The sequence below is a fragment of the Macaca fascicularis genome, chromosome 7 (genome assembly GCF_037993035.2).
Source record: "Macaca fascicularis isolate 582-1 chromosome 7, T2T-MFA8v1.1".
NCBI classification, from domain to species: Eukaryota; Metazoa; Chordata; class Mammalia; order Primates; family Cercopithecidae; genus Macaca; species Macaca fascicularis.
In genome coordinates, this window is record NC_088381.1 from 140,810,043 (window position 1) to 140,831,858 (window position 21,816).

The following is a 21,816-nucleotide window of genomic DNA, read 5'->3' on the forward strand; positions in this document are numbered from 1 at the left end:
CAAGGAAGAAGACAATTAGTAAAGGCAGGTATTTGTGGAGCAGAAGGGAGTGAAGTTAGGGGATTCATGCCTAGCAACGTTTCTTTTCTTTTCTTTTCTTTTCTTTTCTTTTCTTTTCTTTTCTTTTCTGAGATGGAGTCTCACTCTGTCGCCCAGGCTGGAGTGCAGTGGCGCGATCTCGGCTCACTGTAAACTCCGCCTCCCAGGTTCAAACTATTCTCCTGCCTCAGCCTCCTGAGTAGCTGGGATTACAGGTGCACGCTACTCCTGGCTAAGTTTTGTATTTTTAGTAAAGACGGGGTGTCACTATGTTGGTTAGGCTGATCTCGAACTGATCTCATGATCCGCCCGCCTCAGCCTCCCAAAGTGCTGGAATTACAGGCATAAGCCACCGTGCCCAGCCATCCCTATTTCTGTGGAGTAGGGAGCTATGTGGTCAACTAGGGGTGACAGGAAGGAAGTGGGAAGGATGTTGGGAGAGTGCTGGAGGCAGCCCTTCCTGGGTAAGGCTTGGTGTGGCAAATCTGATGATAACCCAGGGTGGGCCAGCCTTTTGCTGGTGCTGAACATGAAGCAGCTGTCAAGAAGCAAACAGAAAAGCCCACACCTTTTCCACATGGAGATCCATGGAATTTTTGTTTTTCTCTTTTAGGAACAGAAATGAATAAAAGTAGCTGGCAGAGTAGAAGAAGACATGGGAGAAGAAGCCACCAGCAGAACCCTTGGTTCAGACTCCGTGATCCTGAAGACAGGCAAGTGTGCCACTCTGGGGAGCCACTTTTGCCCAGTGTGCTGCTGGCATTGTACGCATGGCATGTCACACGCTCACAGGCATGGAGATCACCAGGGGACTCGTCCCAATGCAAGTTCTGATTCCGTGGGTCTGAGAGGTCTTGAGGAGAGCCTGCCTTCCTAACGTGCTCCCAGGGCATGTGGCTGTGGTGGGCCAGCCCACCACACTGAGTAATGAGGGGAGTGGACCACTCTCTGTTCTTTCCTACGCGACCACGACCTCTGGCCAGGGCATTCGTCCTAAGGCTGGAGGTAGACGTTATCTGATACAGCTGGAAAACCGTTTCTCATTTTGTAGACTTTTTATGAAAATACCTTTGTGGAAACCAAATTTTATTCAGCCTAAGTCTTGGACAAGGATATACACTCATGCTTCACTTAACGAGGGGGAATGCATTCTGAGGAATGTGTTATTAGGCTGTCGTGTCACGCAAACATCATAGCACATACTTAACACAAACCTACATGGTACAGCCAGCCACACACCTAAGCTATATGGGTGTAGCCCATTGCTCCTAGGCTGCAAACCTGTGCAGCATGTGACTACTGAATTCGAGAGGCAGGCAGGACACAGTGGTATTTGTGGATCTCAACATAGAAAAGATACAGTAAAGATAGGGTATATAGGATTTTTTTTTAAATGGTATACCTATATATGACACTTCCTGTGAATAGAGCTTGCAGGACTAGAAGTCAGTGAGAGTGATGAGTGAACACAAAGGCTTAGGACATTATACTAGTATAGACTTTAAAACACTGTACACCAGGCTACATTACATTTATTTATTTCCTTAAGAGATGAAGTCTCACTCTGTTGCTCAGGCTGGTCTCAAAGTCCTGAGCTCAAGTGATCCTTCTGCCTCAGCCCCCCAAAGTGCTAGGATTATAGACGTGAACCACCACGCCAGGCCAAGGCAACATTAAATGTATTTTTAAAATAAAGTTGGCTGGGCCGGGCATGGTGGCTGACGCCTGTAATCCCAACACTTTGGGAGGCCAAGGCAGGTGGATCACTTGAGGTCAGGAGTTTGAGACCAGTCTGGCCAACATGGCGAAACCCCCTCTCTACTAAAAATACAAAAATTATCTGGGTGGCGTGGCACACGCCTCTACTACATCCTTCAGCCTATAATTCCCACAGAAGCTACTTGTGGATTTACACATCAAGTGTTTTAGCCACGGCTCTATCCCAGTGTTACTGAACTAATCAACTCTGTCCCCCAAAGCCCAATTTTTCTGTCTGTAAGATTGTGTAGTCAAGTAAAAGTTAAACTCTTCATGCTACTGAATCCAATAAAGAATGAAATTCACCTAGCCTTGTAACTGCCGTTGTGCTGACAAATGAGCCCAGCTGGTAAAATTCTTATTGGCAGAGATTTCTATTTTTTCTTTTAATCTGGAAAATTCCACAAGACCTCACAAAATGCTTGAGTGACAAAATAAGAAGAGGGAATCACTGACATCTGTTCTCTTTTAACGAAAGAAAAAAGAGTGAAAAACCAAAACCTTGCCCTATTTTGTTGTATTTGCAAGAGGAGATCAGTGCTTCTCAAGTAATCAGAAAGGTCAGAGATCAGAGGTGAAGGTTGCAGGACTGCCCGAATGGACCCCCAGTCAGAATGCCTGGAACTCAAGCCCTGGGCTCCAAGTTAACACAGCTGTGTGTCAACAGGTCCGACTCCCAGGCAGCGCAGTCGGCTCAGGATTCCAGCCACGGTGATGATGAGTCTCCGTCGACCTCGTCTGGCACAGCTGGGGCCTCCTCTGTGCCAGGTAAGGCCACTTGCTGGGTGAGACTCCTGGCCCCTGCGCACAGGGAAGGCTGAGACCCATTCCTGGCTCAGAAGGAGTTGCAGGAGCAAATTGAAACACTCAGGGAGGGAGCTGGGTGCATCAGGAATGGTGGTCCTGAGGCAAACTGCCTCCTCCAGGACTGAGCACAGTCCAGGATGTTGCTTGACAAGGCAGCTCATCCCCGCTCTCAGAAAAGACAGGCAGCCATGAGGTGGGGGGAGAGGCCACTGGGCACCCAACTCAGGTGGTCAGTTCACAGTGGTTGAAATTGATGCATTTAATTTTTTTATGTAAAGAGCTACCTGGGTTTTACTTTGACCCTGAAAAGAAACGCTACTTCCGCTTGCTCCCTGGACATAACAACTGCAACCCCCTGACGAAAGAGAGCATCCGGCAGAAGGAGATGGAGAGCAAGAGACTGCGGCTGCTTGAGGAAGAGGACAAGCAGAAAAAGGTGGGCTCCTCACCCCTTCGCCCCCCTGTCCTCTGCTCCTGCCAGCACCTGTCCATCCACTGTTGAAAAGGGTGCCAGTTAGATGCCCCTGCAACAGTTAGCAGAGGCACTTCAGGGGGTGTGGCCCCAGCTTTTCCCTGACAGAAAGAAGACAAGAATAAGAACAGCCAAGAGCCCCTCCTTCCATCCCCATTTTCTTGTTTGCTAAATTTTTTCAGCAGTTATTTATTTATTTATTTATCTTTTCGAGATGGAGTCTCACTTTGTTACCCAGGCTGGAGTGCAGTGGCATGATCTCGGCTCAGCGCAACCTCTGCCTCCCGGGTTCAAGCAGTTTCCTGCCTCAGCATACTGAGTAGCTGGGACTACAGGCACGTCCCACCATGCCCAGCTAATTTTTTTATTTTTAGTAGAGACAGGGTTTCACCATGTTGTCCAGGTTGGTCTTGAACTCCTGACTTCAAGTGATCTGCCCGCCTCGGCCTCCCAAAGTGCTGGGATTATATGTGCGAGCCACTGCGCCCAGCCTTCTTCAGCAGTTCTGTTTTGTCATTCCTGAAGGAATCTTGGGAGGCAGTGTGATACTATTTTAGTAACTGTTTTTTGGTTTTTGGGTTTTTTTTTTGAGACAGGGTCTCACTCTGTCGCCCAGGTTGGAGTGCAGTGGTGTGATCTCGGCTCACTGCAGCCTCCACCTCCCAGGTTCAAGTGAGCCTCCTGCCTCAGCCTCCCAAGTAGCTGGGATTACAGGTGCCTGCCACCATGCCCAGCTAATTTTTGTATTTTTTTTGTAGAGATGGAGTTTCACCATGTTGGCCAGGCTGATCTTGAACTCCTGGCCTCAAGTAATCCGCCCACCTTGGCCTCCCAAAGTTTGGGATTAGAGGTGTGGGCCACCATGCCCGACCCAGCTTTCTATTTTAAATAGAAGACCAGGATGCATGGTTTGGAATATAGGCCATCTTGACACAGGTCTAGATGCTAGCATATATTGTTGTCAAGGTAGGCAATGGAACATATAGTTCCAGCCTTGAGTCACCACAGGTGGAATGGAAAGTGATGCAGGCCTGTTTGCAGTCCCATTGCTGCACTCTTGCACCTGGTGACTTCATCCCTCTGGGTGTATGTGGATGGAGAACATGGCAGGGTTGAGGAGCAGACTTTCCTGCTCACATTTTTTTTTTTTTTTTTTTTTTTGAGACGGAGTCTCGCTCTATTGCCCAGGCTGGAGTGCAGTGGTGTGATCTCGGCTCACTGCAAGCTCCGCCTCCCGGGTTCAAGCCATTCTCCTGCCTCAGCCTCCCAAGTAGCTGGGACTACAGTTGCGTGCCACCACACCCAGCTAATTTCTTTTTGTATTTTTAGTAGAGACGGGGTTTCACCATGTTAGCCAGGATGGTCTCGATCTCCTGACCTTGTGATCCACCCGCCTCGGCCTCCCAAAGTGCTGGGATTACAGGCGTGAGCCACCGCGCCCGGCCTTCGCCCACACTTTCTTGTGCTGGGCCTTTCCTCTTGCCAAGGACAGGAGACTTGGAAAGGATACCATTGGATTTTTATGCATAAAGTTTCTGCCAATTTAGTGCCTATTTCCTTTATTGCGTCCTGTGGAACGAAAAACATTCTCCATTATCCCATAACAAATAAATCTTCATTGAATTGTTCTCTTTTTTGTAATAAATCTAGATTGCCAGGATGGGATTTAATGCATCTTCCATGCTCCGAAAAAGCCAACTGGGTTTTCTCAACGTCACCAGTTATTGCCAGTAAGACAATGCCTCTTTGTTATGTTTCTTCATGAATGTTCTTTTCCTGTTTCTTATTTTCATGGTACAAGAATCCAATCTGGACAGACCATGTGGCTACCCCGTGAGGCACCTGCATAGTTGAGGGGCTCCAGTTCAGAGCCTGCCTTCTGCTGCTTAAACCCACCCTGAGAAAGCTGTTCTCTCTAGACTGAAGGAGAGGGACTCTTGCAGGAGGCTAGGGAGAGAGGATGGGGACATAGGCAGAGATGTCTATTCTCTGGTACTCATAAGTCATTCTAGTAGAAGATCCTACAACTTCATTCCCATGACATTTCTGCATGCTTCTTTCCCTTCTAATGAGTTGTCACCAAAAATGGGGCATTAAATGGATGTGTGTGTACTAAACTTTATCCAAGTACTTATGATGTCTGATACAATTCTAACTAAAACCCTGTGAGATAGGCCGATACTTTTCCCCATTTCCTGAGGAAGAGACTGGGGCTCAGAGTGGAGTGATTTGCTCAAGGTAAAGCTAGAAGTGGGGAACTGTCTGACTCCAACACCTGAGCGCCCAACCCTGCGTCTCCTGCCCCCACTGTACATGTGTAAGTGAAGAACCCTGCATTTAAGGCAGCTTCCTGGGGCACAGCCCTCGCACCTTGGAGCAGGACCCCTTCAGGGAAGGCCAGAAACACCGTGGGTATCAGGCAGGGTAGGCCCCTCCTCTGTTTTCCTCCTTCTGAGACAGAAAGAGTTAAAACTCTAGTTAGATCTGTTCCTCATCCTGCGAAACAAGAGGCAGCATATCCTGGGGCTCTTCCCAGCAGTGGAGTGCCCTCCAGACCATTGTTTCATCTCCAGCACTTTGGTCATCTCAGGAGAAGGAGGTGTACTGGATGATGCAGGCACAAGTCCCTCTAACTCCCACTCTTTGACTCTGTAAATGGGCCACTCACTTCTTCATTTTCATCTTCCTGAGTGTTCTGTGGGGAAACTCAAATTCACATAATCTGGGATCTTGCTCAGCTCCATTGCTGAGAAGTACTATGGAGCAGGCTGACGAGGAGAGATGGGCCTCAGCGGGGAGGGAAGGCCAGAGACCCCCGAATCTTCTTCATGCATGTCAGCTACAGCATCCATGCCCCTACCCTCTGTTTCTGCAGTTTAGCCCACGAGCTGCGTCTCAGTTGCATGGAGAGGAAAAAGGTCCAGATTCGGAGCTTGGATCCCTCCGCCTTGGCAAGCGACCGATTTAACCTCATACTGGTGAGTGGGAGGGGGACAGCTGTGGATACCTAGGATGTGAGTACCACCCTCTGGACACTTTGTGGCTTAGCGTTGCCAGTCATCAAGCCTGGCTCTGGAGAAGCCAACTGCAATGAAAGCAGGTGGCATCTTCTTGGTTGTATGATTTTAACCTGCCTGCTGGCTCCCGGCTGGGAGATGCTGAGCTGGCAGGCAGGCTGTGTGGTGACCATCATCACCCCCACATCAGTTCCATTGTTTGACATCAGAGTCTGGACCCAGCCACACCTTGACTAAGAAACCTGACACAGTAACTTCTCCTTGGCTGTGTTATATATTCATTTAAAAAGGTTCACAGTGGACCAGGGGACATCTAATTCTTCCTGAAGTGGGACAGGACTTGGTGGCTAAACCTGCAGCCCAGTATGCCTTTGGTCACTAGAGGGTAGGACTCCTTGCTTGCCGCCCTGGCCTCAGGGGCACCTCCCATCAACACACCTCCATCACATCATTTGCAGGGGGAGAAAGGCCTTCTCTGGTTTGGGATGGACCCAAGCTGGAGGCCAAGGTCAGTCGCTTAAACCCAGAGGCCAAGGAAATGTTGGCAGAGAGCTAGAGGGTCCACTGCAAACAAAGGTCCCTGACCTCTCAATGGACCACGTAAGAGCAGGGTGTGCCCGGCAAGCCCTGTCCTTCCTGGAGGCTGAGGGAAAGCGAGGGAGAGTGAGACGAGGATACAGAGGCAGGAGCATCTGGACTCGGTCATCTGCTGGCCGGACTGGAGGCCGATGCTAGAGATTGACCCTGGAGGTCAACACTGCATCCTTCTGCCCCAGGAGACCACCACAGCGGGGTCCTTCTGTGTGAGGGGTGTTGGGGGCCGGGCCCACATTCTCCCGTGTGGCTTTTCTCTCCGTGTGTGCTTGGGGATATGGTTTGACTGAATGAGTAGAATCTTCTGTTGCGGTGGGTTCCCCTCAGTAGTCCCTTCCCTGGGGTACAGCGCATGGGAACAGTGGGGGTCATTGGCATGTGGGGTCTGGTGATACACAGGCCACTCTTCACAAGCCTGGACACCCCGACCCTCGTGCTTCATCTCTCCTGACCCAGGCTTTACATGTGGTAGGTCGTCTCCATCACCCAAAGTCACAGTGACTCTGGCTGGCCGGTGGGACCGCAGGGCCGGAGACTGGCTTGCCACCTGGAGCACAGTTTTTCAGATCTGAGTCTGGTCTTAATGATTCTCTGGGAACATGACTTCTTCCTGGGTAAACTTAACAAAGTTGATACAGTTTCACCAAAACCAGCGTCCAAATCTGTGTGTGGGTCTGTATTTATTAATATATACAAAACACATAACTATGTAGAGTTTTTGCTTTGAAATAGCAACTAACCACATCATGTTTTAAAATGAGAAAAGAAAAGCTTAAAATAGCCCACATCTGGCACAGTGGTTCATGCCTGTCATCTCAGCATTTTGGGAGGCTTTGGCAGGCAGTTCACTTGAGCCCAAAAGTTCGAGACCAGCCTAAGCAATATGGGTAAACCCTGTCTCTACAAAAAATATAAATTAGCTGGGCATGGTGATATGTGCATGTAGTCGCAGCTACTCGGGAGGCTGAGGTGGGAGGATCACTTGATCCCAGGAAGTCAAGGCTGCAGTGAGTCATGATTGTGCCACTGCACTCCAGCCTGAGCAACCAGATCAAGACTCTGTCTCAGAAGAAAAAACAAAAATAGGGCCAAGTGCAGTGGCTCACACCTGTAGTCCCAGCACTTTGGGAGACCGAGGTGGGAGGATCACTTGAGGTTAGGAGTTCGAGACTGGCCTGACCAACATTGTGAAACCCCGTCTATACTAAAAATACCAAAATTAGCTGGGTGTGGTGGTTCACACCTGTAGTCCTAGCTACTCAGGAGGCTGAGGTGAGAGAATAGCTTGAACCTGGGAGGTGGAGGCTTCAGCAAGCTGAGATCGTGCCACTGCACTTCAGCCTGGGCGACAGAGTGAGACTCCCTCTAAAAAAAAAAAATTAGCCCACATCCTGAGCCAGGCATGGTGCCTCACACCTGTAATCCCAGCTCTTTGGGTGGCTGAGGCAGGAGGATCACTTGAGGCCAGAAGTTCAAGACCAGCCTGGACAACATAGTGAGACACTATCGCTACAAAAAAAATATAAAAGTGGCCAGGCACAGTGGTTCATGCCTGTAGTCCTAGCTGCTCAGGAGGCTGAGGAGAGAAGATCACTTGAGCCCAGGAGTTCAGGGTTATCATGAGCCATGATCATGCCACTGTACTCCAGCCTGGGTGACAACAGTGAGACCCCACCTCTTTAAAAAAAAAAAAAAAAATAGCCTACCTTTGCTCAAGCCTGTAATCCCAGCACTTTGGGAGGCCGAGGCGGGCAGCTCACGAGGTCAGGAGATCAAGACCATCCTGGCTAATACGGTGAAACCCCCTCTCTCCTAAAAATACAAAAAAACTAGGTGGCAGGCGCCTGTAGTCCCAGCTACTCGGGAGGCTAAGGCAGGAGAATGGCGTGAACCTGGGAGGCGGAGCTTGCAGTGAGCCGAGATCGCGCCACTGCACTCCAGCCTGGGCTAAGCCTGTATTTGTTTTTTGTTTGTTTGTTTGTTTGTTTTGAGACAGAATCGCGCTCTGTCGCCCAGGCTGGAGTGCAGTGGCCGGATCTCAGCTCACTGCAAGCTCCGCCTCCCGGGTTTATGCCATTCTCCTGCCTCAGCCTCCCAAGTAGCTGGGACTATAGATGCCCGCCACCGCACCCAGCTAGTTTTTTGTATTTTTTAGTACAGACGGGGTTTCACCGTGTTAGCCAGGATGGTCTCGATCGCCTGACCTCGTGATCCACCCGCCTCGGCCTCCCAAAGTGCTGGGATTACAGGCTTGAGCCACCGCGCCCGGCCAAAAAAGCCTATATTTGAATGCAGTCTTTTTCTGTTGCACGTTTTATTCAGTGGGTTTTTTGTTTGTTTTCATGGTGGTAAAAAAAATTAGTGCCTATGTAATAGGAACTAGCATTTCTCCTATTGCTGCACAGGCTTCGTGATGGCACGTGGCACATTCCTCTGTGTGCATGCTGGGACTCTCCCAAACCCACTTCTGAGTGAGGTCCTCATGCAGATCTCAGACTTTCTGGCCATGTCCCCTCACTGCCATTCTCATCCTTCCTCTTGAATTGTTAGATCTGACATGTACTGACTTTGCCCAGAGATGGCTGCACTGAATTAGGGGAAGTGAGGTCATCTCCACACTCATGGAGAGGAGCTCTCACCCAGTGAAAATGCACAGAGCATGGGGGCCAGGAGAGACGAGCAGGTCCCTCTTACGTAACCCACCAGGCGCAGGCTGGGATGTCACCCACTGCCCCTTTCTCTTCTCCAGGCAGATACCAACAGTGACCGGCTCTTCACAGTGAACGATGTCAAAGTCGGAGGCTCCAAGTATGGCATCATCAACCTGCAAAGTCTGAAGACCCCTACGCTTAAGGTGTTCATGCACGAAAACCTCTACTTCACCAACCGGAAGGTACATTGCCCATCCCTGTAGTCTTGCTGCACACTTGGCCGTGGGGGTAGTTGGCCAAATTCAGGATAGAGGAGAGCAATTGGGGAAGAGGGCAGAGCATGGTTACCTCATTTTTCCATAGGACTTGATTTTTACTTCAGCCTAGGAGTTTCAGACCAACCTGGGCAGCGGAACATGCATGGTGAAAACTCGTCTCTACAAAAAAAAATAATAATAATTATCTGAGTGTGGTGGTGTGCACCTGTAGTCCCAGCTACTTGGGGATTCGGGGGGAGGTGAGGTGGGAAGATCACCTGAGGCCGGGAGATCGAGGCTGCAGTGAGCCATGATCGTGCCACTGCACTCCAACCTTGGTAACAGAGTGAGACCCTATCTCAAAAAATGGATTTATAGTTGCTCAGAACCCATAGGGAAAGAAAAGGGTCCCAGGAGTTTCTTGTCTTGGAAAAGAAAGTGAAATGAGATGATTGGGGTAGGTTGAAACAGCGCTTCTTTAACTGGTCCTCGGGACTGTCCCTCCAGGGGTCCAGGAGTTGATCTGAAAGGGCCCACACCAGGGCAGAGAGTTCCTTGGACATGGGTGACAGTGACTGTGGCCTGGATAGGAGGGGTCCTGCCCTGTGTGTTGGAGTGATACGTCATCCAGCCAGGCCGCAGCCAGCACTGAGGCTTAAACAAATAAGAGGAGCTTCCTGTCTAGGGAGCAACCTTTAAGTTGCAGTGGGGTGATGGCGGCATCCATGAGAAGCTGTGACTTGCTATTCAGTTGGGACATAAGCCGCAAGATGGTTACAGGTTGAAAATGGCTTCTGGGTGAAGTAAGATACACCTTCAGAGTTAGGCTTATCTCCTGCCATTCAGCCCTGCCCAGAGGGTATGCCAGATATACCAGATGTCTCCCTGTGGCTCTGTTGGAGGACTCAGACTTGAGGTTACTTCCTGTCCTGCTCAAGCCCTGCCCTCAGAATGTTTGTTCCAGCCCATTTGAAGAGGAACAAGACCTGAAGAAAGAAGTCACATGTCTGTGTCCCCACAAGTTATTCCACAGGAAAGCATATTACTGTGGAATAACTTTCCGTCTTGCTGTGTGCTTCCTCACCAGGTGAATTCGGTGTGCTGGGCCTCGCTCAATCACTTGGATTCCCACATTCTGTATCCTTTGGCAGAGGAAGAGGTTTGGTGGGCAGGCCACACCCTGACGTGGACCTGGGTATCTGTGAGCTTCATGGCATGGCATCTTAGTGACCAGAGGGCTGGGCCCTTGTGCACTTAAATCTCATGCTTTAGAAAAAAGCGTACCTGGGTAGAACACAAGGATGCCCGTGGAGCACAGAGAAGTAGCTGAGGTCCCATCATGGCTGTTTCTTAAGATGACATTGATGTCACTGTGTGGCAGACACTCTCTGGGCCTTCACATGCATGTGGTGGAGACAGGATAGGAACTCGGGCAGTCTGGCTCCAAGGCCGGCCCACTCTGCCACTGTGGCGTGTGACAGGAGGCTCTGGGTTCACGACACAGACCCAGTATTCCTGCCGGAGAGCTGGTGCGGTAGCAGAGGAACAAAGCGGAAAGGAGCAGCACAGCCTTGGGGAGGAAGCCCAGCTCCTCCTGAGGCCAGGGAGGAAAACGGTGGTCAGGAGGGCAGGGTCCTCCCAGGGGAAGCTGAGGGCAGGGTCAGAGAGGGGGTTTCTTTGGCAGTGGACTTGGGTCCGTGGGTTCTGGGCCTCAGGTCCCTGCTGGCAACAGCTTTTTAGAGCACTCATCACACTAGTCTTTGCCTTCCTGAGTGAGCGGAGCCACTTTGCTGAGAGCACAGTAGTACAGTGTTGTGGTCCCTGGCCTCTGGTACCCTTGGGGGCTCTTGATATGGCACAAGACTTGATTCACTGAAAGCCACATGTTAATGACTCTTGTCCTTGGTTCATTCTCATATTAAATGTGTTCTGGAAACAACATGACTGCTCGTTGTACTTAACACCTACTTCTTGTGTTGTCGTGAGATTAGCATTAGTTAACTCCTGTGAATGCACCTACCAGTTCCTGGTACATCATTGGTCTTCAACAAGTGATAACTGAATCAGAGTCTTTTTTTAAAATTTTATTTGTTTCACAGCACTGTCTTTCAAAGGAGTTTTTTGGTTTTTATTTAATTTTTTTCAGAGAAAGGGGTCTTGCTCGTCATCCAGGCTTGAGTGCAGTGGTGCAATCATAGCTCACTCCAGCCTAGAACTCCTGGGCTCAAGTGATTCTCCTGCCTTAGCCTCCCAAGTCGCTGGGACTGTAGCTATGCACCACCACACCCAGCTTACATTTCAAAGGCTTGTAAAGCCTAAATACATTAGCGACCTGATTACAAATTTATATAAGGCACCAAACTATGTGTGTTCTCCAAATTGAAAATTGTATGTGGCTTTCATTTGATGGGGTTCTGTAGGCTAATGGGACTGACCACGTGTTCCTATGATGATCTAACCAGAGGGCTAAAGAGGCCAAGCTCTGCAGAGAGCAAAAACGAACCTCGCTCTCATTTCCAGTCTTTTAAAACAGCATGGTTTCTCATGTTTCTGTGGGCTAAGGAGAGGGAAAAAAACTCCACGTAATTGAGCTTTAAGGGATGGATGGTCTGTCGTAGCCTCATCGGTGGCTTGCCCTCTGGTGGCAGTTTCTGGTCATCTTCGGACCTTTGTGCTACAGATTTTTTGTGCTGCTTCAGAAGTTCAGGTAACTTTTTCCCTTTCGAAAAATGGTACTTTGTTCAGACCTGCACTCTGCATTTTCCCTGCAAGAGTGGTGGGGGTTAGATGGAATTCGTTCTACACTTATTGGGCCCTTAGTTAACCTGTGGCCTGTCAAAGGATTAAGTCTTAGCGTGGCCCCATAAGTACTCAAAGTTTGAATATAAATAAGCTGAGATTCAGCAACAGTAACTAACATGCACATCGCACTTTCTTCACTTCCGTGCCCTCCAAACCCAGAAGCAAAATAAGTTTATTTGGTGATGCTGTTCCCATTTACAGTTTTAGCACCCTCTCTATCCTGGAGATACTTAACTTGGAGCTTACCACCCAGAGTGGTACGTCACATACACATCACATACTCAGATGGTCAAGAATGTTACCTGGCCAGGCACGGTGGCTCACACCTGTAATCTCAGCACTTGGGGAGGCCAAAGTCGGGGGATTGCTTGAGGCCAGGAGTTTGAGACCAGCCTGGGCAATATAGCAAGACCTGCTCTCTACAAAAAAAAAAAAAAAAAAAAAAAATTAGCTGAGCATCATGGTGCATGCCTGTAGTTCCAGGTACTCAGGAAGCTGAGCCAGGAGGATCACTTGAGCCCCAGACTTCAAAGCTACAGTGAGCTATGATCACACTACAGCACTCCAGCCTGGGTGAAAGAGAGAGACCCTGTCTCTTAAATTAAAAAAAAAAAAAAAGAAAAAAGTGACTGGGTGCAGTGGCTCATTCCCATAATCCCAGCACTTTGGGAGGCCGAGGCAGGTGGATCACTTGAGGTCAGGAATTCAAGACCAGCCTTGCCACCATGGTGAAACCCTGTCTCCACTAAAAATACAAAAATTAGTCAGGTGTGGTGGCATGCACCTGTAATCCCAGCTACTTGGGAAGTTGAGGCGGGAGAATTGCTTGAAAACCCAGGAGACAGAGGTTGCAGTGAGCCAAGATTGTACCACTGCACTCCAGTCTGGGCGACAGAGCAAGACTCCATCTAAAAATATATATATATAAATAAAATGTTTAAAAAGGTTTTTAAAAGGTTACATGATTACTTTTCAGATAGTTAGTTTTCCAGTGAGGAATATGTGTGGTCATTCAGACAACACCTATCGAGTATATGCAGTTGCAAGGAGATGGAGACAGGCAGCTCCACCAGTCTTCAGTGTAGGAGGAAAGCTGCATGCAGGAGGGATTGCAGCCACCTTCCTGAAGGGAGACCCATGAGGGCAGGAAGAGGCCAGGGACTCCTAATAGAAGGAGGAGTTGGGAGAAAGCTTGGTATGTTTGGCAGCAGTTTGATATTCATGATGTTTCTGGCTAGGGAGTAGGACCTTTCAAGACTGAATGCTCGCTTAGGGATGTGGGAGGTCCCAGGGGTTTGTGATTGTGGAGTGATTTTTGAAAATGATTCCTTTGGTGGCATTGTTGGGGGATAGACAGGTGAGAGCAAGTCCTCAGACAGAAGCTGCTGCAAGACGGAGAGCGGCAGTGAGGGCGTGAAATGAGGCAGCAGGAGTGGAGGGAAGGGCACCAAGGGGCAGGCGCAGGTCCTAGCCCGGGCATCGTGTGATAGGAGAAGGCCCAGGATAGACTTCCCGGAGAGTGGTGGGTTGAGGCCAAGGAGTGTGCAGTAGAAATTGGGCTACATGGCCATAGGGCAGAACTGGAACATTTCCGTCAGATTTAGAAATCAGGAGCTCAGGCCGGGCACGGTGGCTCAAGCCTGTAATCCCAGCACTTTGGGAGGCCGAGACGGGTGGATCACGAGGTCAGGAGATCGAGACCATCCTGGCTAACACGGTGAAACCCCGTCTCTACTAAAAAATACAAAACTAGCCGGGCGAGGTGGTGGGCGCCTGTAGTCCCAGCTACTCGGGAGGCTGAGGCAGGAGAATGGCGGGAACCCGGGAGGCGGAGCTTGCAGTGAGCTGAGATCCGGCCACAGCACTCCAGCCTGGGCGACAGAGCGAGACTCCGTCTCAAAAAAAAACAAAACAAAAACAAAAACAAAAAAAAAAAAGAAATCAGAAGCTCATTGAAGGCTGTGGTGAGAACACTTCTCTGGGAAGCCGAGGGTCAGGCCTGGATTTCAGTGGAGGAAAGGCAAGGGAGTGAGAATAAATACAGGCTCCTCTGGAGTGAAGTTTGGCTATGAGGGGAAAAGGAGAGGAACCGCATCAGTCAGAAGACACACACATAGGCAAGGGTATAAAGGGGCAGGTCAGAGAGACTGCCCAGTGACTACGCTCATGTGAACAGACACCCACATGTAGTCAGGGAAATGGCCATTGAAATAATAGTGAGGTGTCACCTGTACCCATTCAGATAAGCAGAAATTTTAACAGCTGGTAGTGAGATATTCTGTGCAGTGCCATTTCTATATGTATTTTTTAAAACAAAAGTCGCTTTGTTTTATTTATTGACAAATACATGTAGTGGAAATACAGCATGGCTTAGAAGAACTTACACCAGTTTGAGAAGAGCAGTTCTTTCTGGGTGGGGGAGAAGGGAGAATTGGACTAGGGAGGGATCAGAGAGGGGGGCTTTTGGGGCTTTTTTATAGTATTTTATTTTTGAGACATGATCTTACTTCAGGCTGGAATGCAGTCACATGATCACAGCTCACCACAGCCTCGACTTTCAAGGCTCAAGCAATCCTCCCACCTCAGCCTCCCGAGGAGCTGGTACTACAGGCACACACCACCACGCCCAGCTAGTTTTTGTATTTTTTGTAGAGAAAAGGTTTTGCCATGTTTTCCAGGCTGGTCTCGAACTCCTGGGCTTGAGTGATCCTCCTGCCTCAGCTTCCCAAAGTGCTGGGATTACATAGGCAGGAGCCACCACACCCAGCTTTTAACTATATCTGATATCTGATTTGTTTTTCCCTTTAAAAAAAATCTGAAGCTGGCCGGGCACGATGGCTCACCCCTATAATCCCGGCACTTTGGGAGGCCAGGGCGGGCAGATCACCTGAGGTCGGGTGTTCAAGACCAGCCTGACCAAGATGGAGAAACCCCATGTCTACTAAAAATACAAAATTAGACAGGCATGGTGGCACATGCCTGTAATCCCAGCTACTCAGGAGGCTGAGGCAGGAGAATCGCTTGAACCCAGGAGGCAGAGGTTGCAGTGAGCCAAGATCACGCCATTGCACCCCAGCCTGGGCAACAAGAGCGAAACTCCGTCTCAAAAACAAACAAACAAACCAAAAAAAACACGCGAAGCTAAATGTGGACAGTGTAAACATATGTTGAATCTGGACGGCGGGGTTACTCTGTCCTAGGTTGTGTGCCGTATGACCTTCTGAAGGGTGAACGCCCATGCCTCCTCCCAGAGGGGAGCCTTGTGCCTAACTGTCCTTAACAGCTTTTTCCAGGCTGTGCCTCATGGGACTCGCGGAGACTCCAGGCTGCGCGACCCTGCTCCCAGCGTCACTGTTCGTCAATAGTCACCCAGGTACAGGGTTCTCTTCCTTTGAAGAAATCTGTCCTATATCTCCCAAGAGCTGTGTGGGAGTGGCTTAGAGAGGAGTGTGGGGCCACTGCAGAGGCACTGTGGGAGGATTCCCTAAGCCTGTCCCAGGGTTAGTACCAGAAGCATGTGCTTTTTTTTTTTTTTTTTTTTTACAGCATCTGCCCCTTTTTACCCATCTTGGGCCATTTCAGTCATTTCAGCAGCCAGAGCAGACTTAACACGTATGTAAACCAACGTGAGATTAGAACACTGATTTGGATGCCTGTGCACATCATTCAGAAGACACCTCCGAAGGTCCAGAGCACCTCAGGTGCTATCAGGGGTACTTAACATTCTGCCTAGGTTAAGGCAACTTGACTCCTCCTTCCTGACAGCATTCTAGATACTACATTTTCAGTCTATCAGAAAATTAGGATCAATAAGACAAGAGTGAGAGGCCTCTTAAGAGTGTGGGCTTCAGGCAAACCTGGCACGAATCCCAGCTCTGCCCCTTGCCAACTTGAATGGAATATTGAACCTCCCTAAAGTGGACAAGGCCTTCCCAGTGCACATCCATGGAGAATTAGATGAGATCACGCACATTTAGCTCAGTGCCTGGTATTTCATCGCACAGCAAGCTTATGAGGCAGGAGTGTGTCTTACCACCATTTTACGGTTAAGGAAACTGAGGCAGAGAGTTTCAGAATTTGCCTTACAAAAGTAATTTTTAGTGTTGGAGGTCAGGCTCACAGTACCCTTTGGAGAGGTAGTAATTGGGAAAGGGATGTGAGGGAGGCCTCTGGGGTACTGGATTGTTTTATGTCTTTTCTTTTTTCTTTGTTTGTTTGTTTGTTTTTGAGACGGAGTTTTGTTGCCCAGGCTGGAGTACAGTGACGTGATCTCAGGTCACCGCAACCTTCGTCTCTGGGATTCAAGCGATTCTCCTGCCTCAGCCTCCCGAGTAGATGGGATTACAGGCATGTTCTACCACACCTGGCTATTTTTGTACTTTTAGTAGAGATGGGATTTCTCCATGTTGGTGAGGCTGGTCTCGAACTCCTGACCTCAGGTGATCCACCCGCCTTGGCCTGCCAAAGTGCTGGGATTACAGGCGTGAGCCACCGCGCCCGGCCTGGATTGTTCTGTTTCTCAACCTGATTGGCGGGTACGTGGCTATATTTAGTTTGTAATAACTCCCTGAACTGTATCCTTCCAATGTGTACGTTCTATCAATGCAAAAGTTTATTTTAAAAAATATTTTATCAAAGCATGGTGACTCATGCCTGTAATCCCAACACTTTGGGAGGCCAAGGCAGGATAATCATTTGAGCCCAGGAGTTCGAGACCAGCCTGAGCAACATAGCAAGACTCCAATCTCTACAAAAAATAAATAATAAGCCATGTGTGGTGACTCACACCTGTGGTCCCAGCTACTTGGGAGGCTGAGATGGGAGGATTTCTTGAGCCTGGGAAGTTGAGGATGCATTGAGCCATGATCATGCCACTGCACTCCAGACTGGGCAAAAGAACAAGACCCTGTCTTAAAAATACGTATATCTATATATATCTTTATGTGTGTGTGTGTGTGTCTGTGTGTGCGTATGTATATACACACACACTTGCCTGAGATCACATAGCTGGTAGGTGATCGAGGATCGGAGCCACCTTACCTCTGACAGTACACTACCTCCTTGATATCAGTACTATAAACGTGACTACTGGGAATGTTAACATACATGCATTTTCAGAATAACCACTTGTGAGCCAGGCATCCCAGCTGAGCCTCTCTCTTGCAACCACAAAACCCAGAATGGGGCCAAAGGTATAGACCCTCTGAGCAGCTATGGGCATATTTAGATGTTTTCTGAACCCAGTGGTCCCTGGCCTGGCTAGAGGGCAGCCACAATTTACATTCTCCTATCCCCTTAGCAGGAATAGACCGGCCTGGCATGCTCTGCAGTTTCCGGATCCCTGGTGCCTGGTCCTGTGCCTGGTCCCTGAATATCCAAGCAAATAACTGCTTCAGTACAGGTGAGCCTGGCTCCCCAGGTGCCCAGAGAAGAGGCCTTAACAGACCTTAAAACCCCTGTAGCTGTCCCTCTCCCCAGACTACATGTGACATAATCTCACCAGCCTATCTCTGTCTCCGCCAGGCTTGTCTCGGCGGGTCCTGTTGACCAACGTGGTGACGGGACACCGGCAGTCCTTTGGGACCAACAGTGATGTCTTGGCCCAGCAGTTTGCTCTCATGGTTAGTTGGATTGGGACAGGCAGAATATAAAGTTTGCCCCGTGCAGAAATTTGGCCAGATTGAAATTGGACTCCTCTGTGTGCCATCTAGTCGTCTTTGACAGGGGAGAAAGAGCATCAGAAAGGCTCAGTGGGTTCCTTTGTAAGCGTGTCTGAACTGAGTGAAAGTTGGTTGATCCAGAAAGGCTTGCCTGAGTTGCTCTAAACAACCTCTCATGGAAAGGAATTGTGAGCAGTTCTTGGGTACTTGGAGTTACCCAGCAGGACAAACCATCTTTAAAATGTATAAGCTAAACACCAATTCTTCACAGCTCTCAGGTTATATGTTTTATATATTTAAAAAATCAGGGCCGGGCACGGTGGCTCACGCCTGTAATCCCAGCACTTTGGGAGGCCGAGACGGATGGATCACGAGGTCAGGAGATCGAGACCATCCTGGCTAACACAGTGAAACTCCATCTCTACTAAAAATACAAAAATTAGCCAGGTGTGGTGGCGGGCGCCTGTAGTCCCACCTACACGGCAGGCTGAGACAGGAGAATGGCGTGAACCTGGGAGGCAGAGCTTGCAGTGAGCCGATATCGCACCACTGCACTCCAGCCTGGGCAACAGAGTGAGACTCCATCTCAAAAAAAAAAAAGAATTTAAGCTTGATAAATTCAAGTCAGTTTAAAAAAAAAAAAAAATCAGGCCAGGTGCAGTGGCTCATGGCTGTAATCCCAGCACTTTGGGAGGCCGAGATGGGTAGATCACGAGGTCAGGAGTTTGAAACCAGCCTAGCCAAGATAGTGAAACCTCTTCTCTACTAAAAATACAAAAATTAGCTGGGTGTGGTGCCAGGCGCCTGTAATCCCAGCTGCTCAGGAGGCTGAGGCAGGAGAATCACCTGAACCCGGGAGGCGGAGGTTGCAGTGAGCCGAGATGGCACCACTGCACTCTAGCCTGGGCGACAGGGCAAGGCTCTGTCTCAAAAAAAAGTGGTCATAACTATATTTTAAGGACTTTTCTCTAGAAAATACCATCTTTCCTTAAAAGTGAATGAACCTGCTGACCCGCCTTTGGTAGAGATGGGGTGCTATCTCTGGGACTTCAGAGAGAAAGGCCAAAGGCGGCAGTGCGTGGGGGGGCGGGGAGCAGGCAGCTCCTAGGACCTCTATGCTGCCCATGAGGAGGACACGTGGGGTCTGGTTCTTCTAGCCACTAACAAGGAATCATCCTCCCTTCCAACTCCATTGAGACCCAAACCCTGACCAGCACGTGTCTGATCACACCATCCAACCCAGAGGCTGGAAGAGGGGTTATAGCAGGAGGACCTGCCCCGCCCAGCCTCAGAGGGAGGTCATGGTAGCCAGGACCGAGCAGGCCCTCTTTCCACAGGTTCCTCTGCTGTTTAATGGCTGCCGCTCTGGGGAAATCTTTGCCATTGATCTGCGTTGTGGAAATCAAGGCAAGGGATGGAAGGCCACCCGCCTGTTTCATGACTCAGCAGTGACCTCTGTGCGGATCCTCCAAGATGAGCAATACCTGATGGCATCAGACATGGCTGGAAAGGTAGGGGATCATGAACTTTCTCAGGCCACAGGGTCTCGTGGCCCAGAGACCTGCCAGGTGAAAGGGTTCTGCTGAAGAGGTCCTCATACCGAGACCCCAGGCAGGGGAAGTTCACTGAAGACCAAGTGATTTGTTGGCCCTGCCTGGGGACTGCTTTGTTGCCCATATGAGCCTAATCTGATGTGAACAAAAGTGAAAAGGATTCTTTGGTTGTGTACCTTTTTTTTTTTTTTTTTTTTTTTTTTTTTGCAACGAAGTCTTGCTGTGTTGCCCAGGCCGGAGTGCAATGGTGCAATCTCGGCTCACTGCAACCTCCATCTCTCAGGTTCAAGCGATTCTCCTGCCTCAGCCTCCTGAGTAGCTGAGATTGCAGGCACCCGGATAATTTTTGTATTTTTAGTAGAGACGGGGTTTCACCATGTTGGTCAGGCTGATCTCAAACTCCTGACCTCATGATCTGCCCACCTTGGCCTCCCAAAGTGCTGGGATTACAGACTTGAGCCACCACGCCCGACCTGGTTACATGCTTTTGATGGACTCCAAGGCTCAGGAATTCGAGATGGAGATCTTCATGACCTGCACAGGCCACTGGAGACCACCTTGCCTTCCTGGCTTCGCACTTGGGGACCACCGTTGTACCTCCTGGCCCCTCTCTGATGGCTCCTGGTGCTTCTTTCCACAGATCAAGCTGTGGGACCTGAGGACCACTAAGTGCATAAGGCAGTACGAAGGCCACGTGAATGAGTATGCCTACCTGCCCCTGCATGTGCACGAGGAAGAAGGAATCCTGGTGGCAGGTACTTGAGGAAGGAAGGGGAAATTCCACCCCATCAAATACTGTCTCTCAGGGGCGATCCCAGCAACTTCAGCAGCATAGGGAAAAGTTACCCCAAAACAGAACTGAATCGAGGGGAGTGTGGACATTTGGGTGGGGAGACTAGGAGGGAAGTAGAATTGGATATATTAGTAATCCGCAGTGTAAATAAATGTCCACCAGGTGGACAGCCTCGTCCCATGTCAGTGGGCAAACATCACTTCAGAAACAGGCAGGTGGGGGGTGCTGGGGAGCCTGGGTTTGGAGTTTGCGTGGATTTCATCAGGCCAGCAGTATCCCACCACGCAGCTATCTTACCCAAAAACGTGGGCTCCCTGTTGTCTCTACTTGCATTTCCACCAGAGGATGCTGAGAAAAGAAGTTACGGTCATTGTAAAGATTCTTGGCCCCGGCCCGGCGCGGTGGCTCACGCGCGTAATCCCAACACTGTGGGAGGCCAAGGAGGGCGGATCACCAGGCCACGAGATTGAGACCATCCTGGCCAGCATGGTGAAACCCCATTACTACTAAAATACAAAAACTAACTGGGCATGGTGGCACCTGCCTGTAATCCCAGCTACTTAGGAGTCTGAAGCAGGAGAATTGCTTGGACCAGGAAGTCGGAGGTTACAGTGAGCCAAGATTGACAGAGTGAAACTCCATCTCAAAATAAATAAATAAATAAATAAATAAAAAAGATTCATGGCCCCTTTACTGCCATCCCTGTGGCTCCACGATCTGCAGATTAGGAGCGGCTGGCTAGCCACTAAGCCCCTGGGAAGGGAGTTACCAGTTGATTACAGATGATAGTGGCTATAGCGTAATCAGACAATGTGCAGGCTCAGTGCTTTCACACTGAAATAGTGGCCCCTGACACTACAGAATGTGTTCTCAGTCTTCATGAACCACTTCTACTGGTATTCCTATAGAAAGGGTTTATTCCCCATGGAACATTTTTGTGGCTAGGAAGCATCACTTTGTTAGAACGTTCTTAGACTTATTTACTATTCTCATCAACACCAGGACTTCGCTTCCTTTTTAAATCGATTTTTCACCTATTTTTATCGCAGAAGAGCTCCTGTGAGCTGGATGATAGAGAGAGCTCAGCCTTGCTGAAAGGCAGGTGCAGGTAGTCGTCAGCGGCAGTAATAAGCTGCAGCCGGGAGTCAGCTTCAGCCAAGGTAGCACTTCTGGTCTTAGAGTCACACAAGTGATCGGAATCACAAATGTGAAACCCATGACTGCCCAAGGCCTGTCCTCTTCTGCTGAAGTTCTCCAGTAGTATAATCATGTTTCTGGGCTGCTGTAACCCATGCTGTTGTGTGTCACAGTCCTCAGAACTGGAGCCCTGAAGACTGAAACTGGTCTTAGGAACTGAAGCGTTAAACCAGAAAGAGCTGTGGGGAGAGTTGTCAACCTAGTCCATCCCCAGGA

The 21,816-nt window shown here is 49.4% G+C and overlaps 1 protein-coding gene across 13 annotated transcripts in view; it reads left to right on the forward strand.

Moving 5' to 3' along the window:
- The window catches only part of DCAF4 (DDB1 and CUL4 associated factor 4), a 34,232-nt gene that overhangs the window by 10,784 nt on the left and 1,632 nt on the right, over positions 1-21,816 (forward strand). For 2 of the 13 annotated variants that reach the window (XR_012415919.1, XR_012415920.1), the window contains exons 2-14: positions 653-752; positions 2,465-2,565; positions 2,883-3,040; positions 4,727-4,806; positions 5,952-6,054; positions 9,437-9,580; positions 10,683-10,732; positions 15,691-15,770; positions 15,944-17,589; positions 17,697-17,798; positions 17,921-18,018; positions 19,395-19,568; positions 20,251-20,365. Coding sequence is in view for 8 of the 13 variants with exons in the window: in XM_005561717.5 (XP_005561774.2) it covers positions 661-752; positions 2,465-2,565; positions 2,883-3,040; positions 4,727-4,806; positions 5,952-6,054; positions 9,437-9,580; positions 10,683-10,732; positions 15,691-15,770; positions 17,697-17,798; positions 17,921-18,018; positions 19,395-19,568; positions 20,251-20,365; positions 20,746-20,873 (1,425 nt within the window). In the remaining 5 variants the exon portion in view is untranslated. Of the gene's footprint in view, positions 1-652; positions 753-2,464; positions 2,566-2,882; positions 3,041-4,726; positions 4,807-5,951; positions 6,055-9,436; positions 9,581-10,682; positions 10,733-15,690; positions 15,771-15,943; positions 17,590-17,696; positions 17,799-17,920; positions 18,019-19,394; positions 19,569-20,250; positions 20,366-20,745; positions 21,080-21,816 lie in introns of those variants that run through there. The other 11 variants (XM_005561713.5, XM_015453972.4, XM_005561714.4 and 8 more) reach the window with 8 other exon arrangements.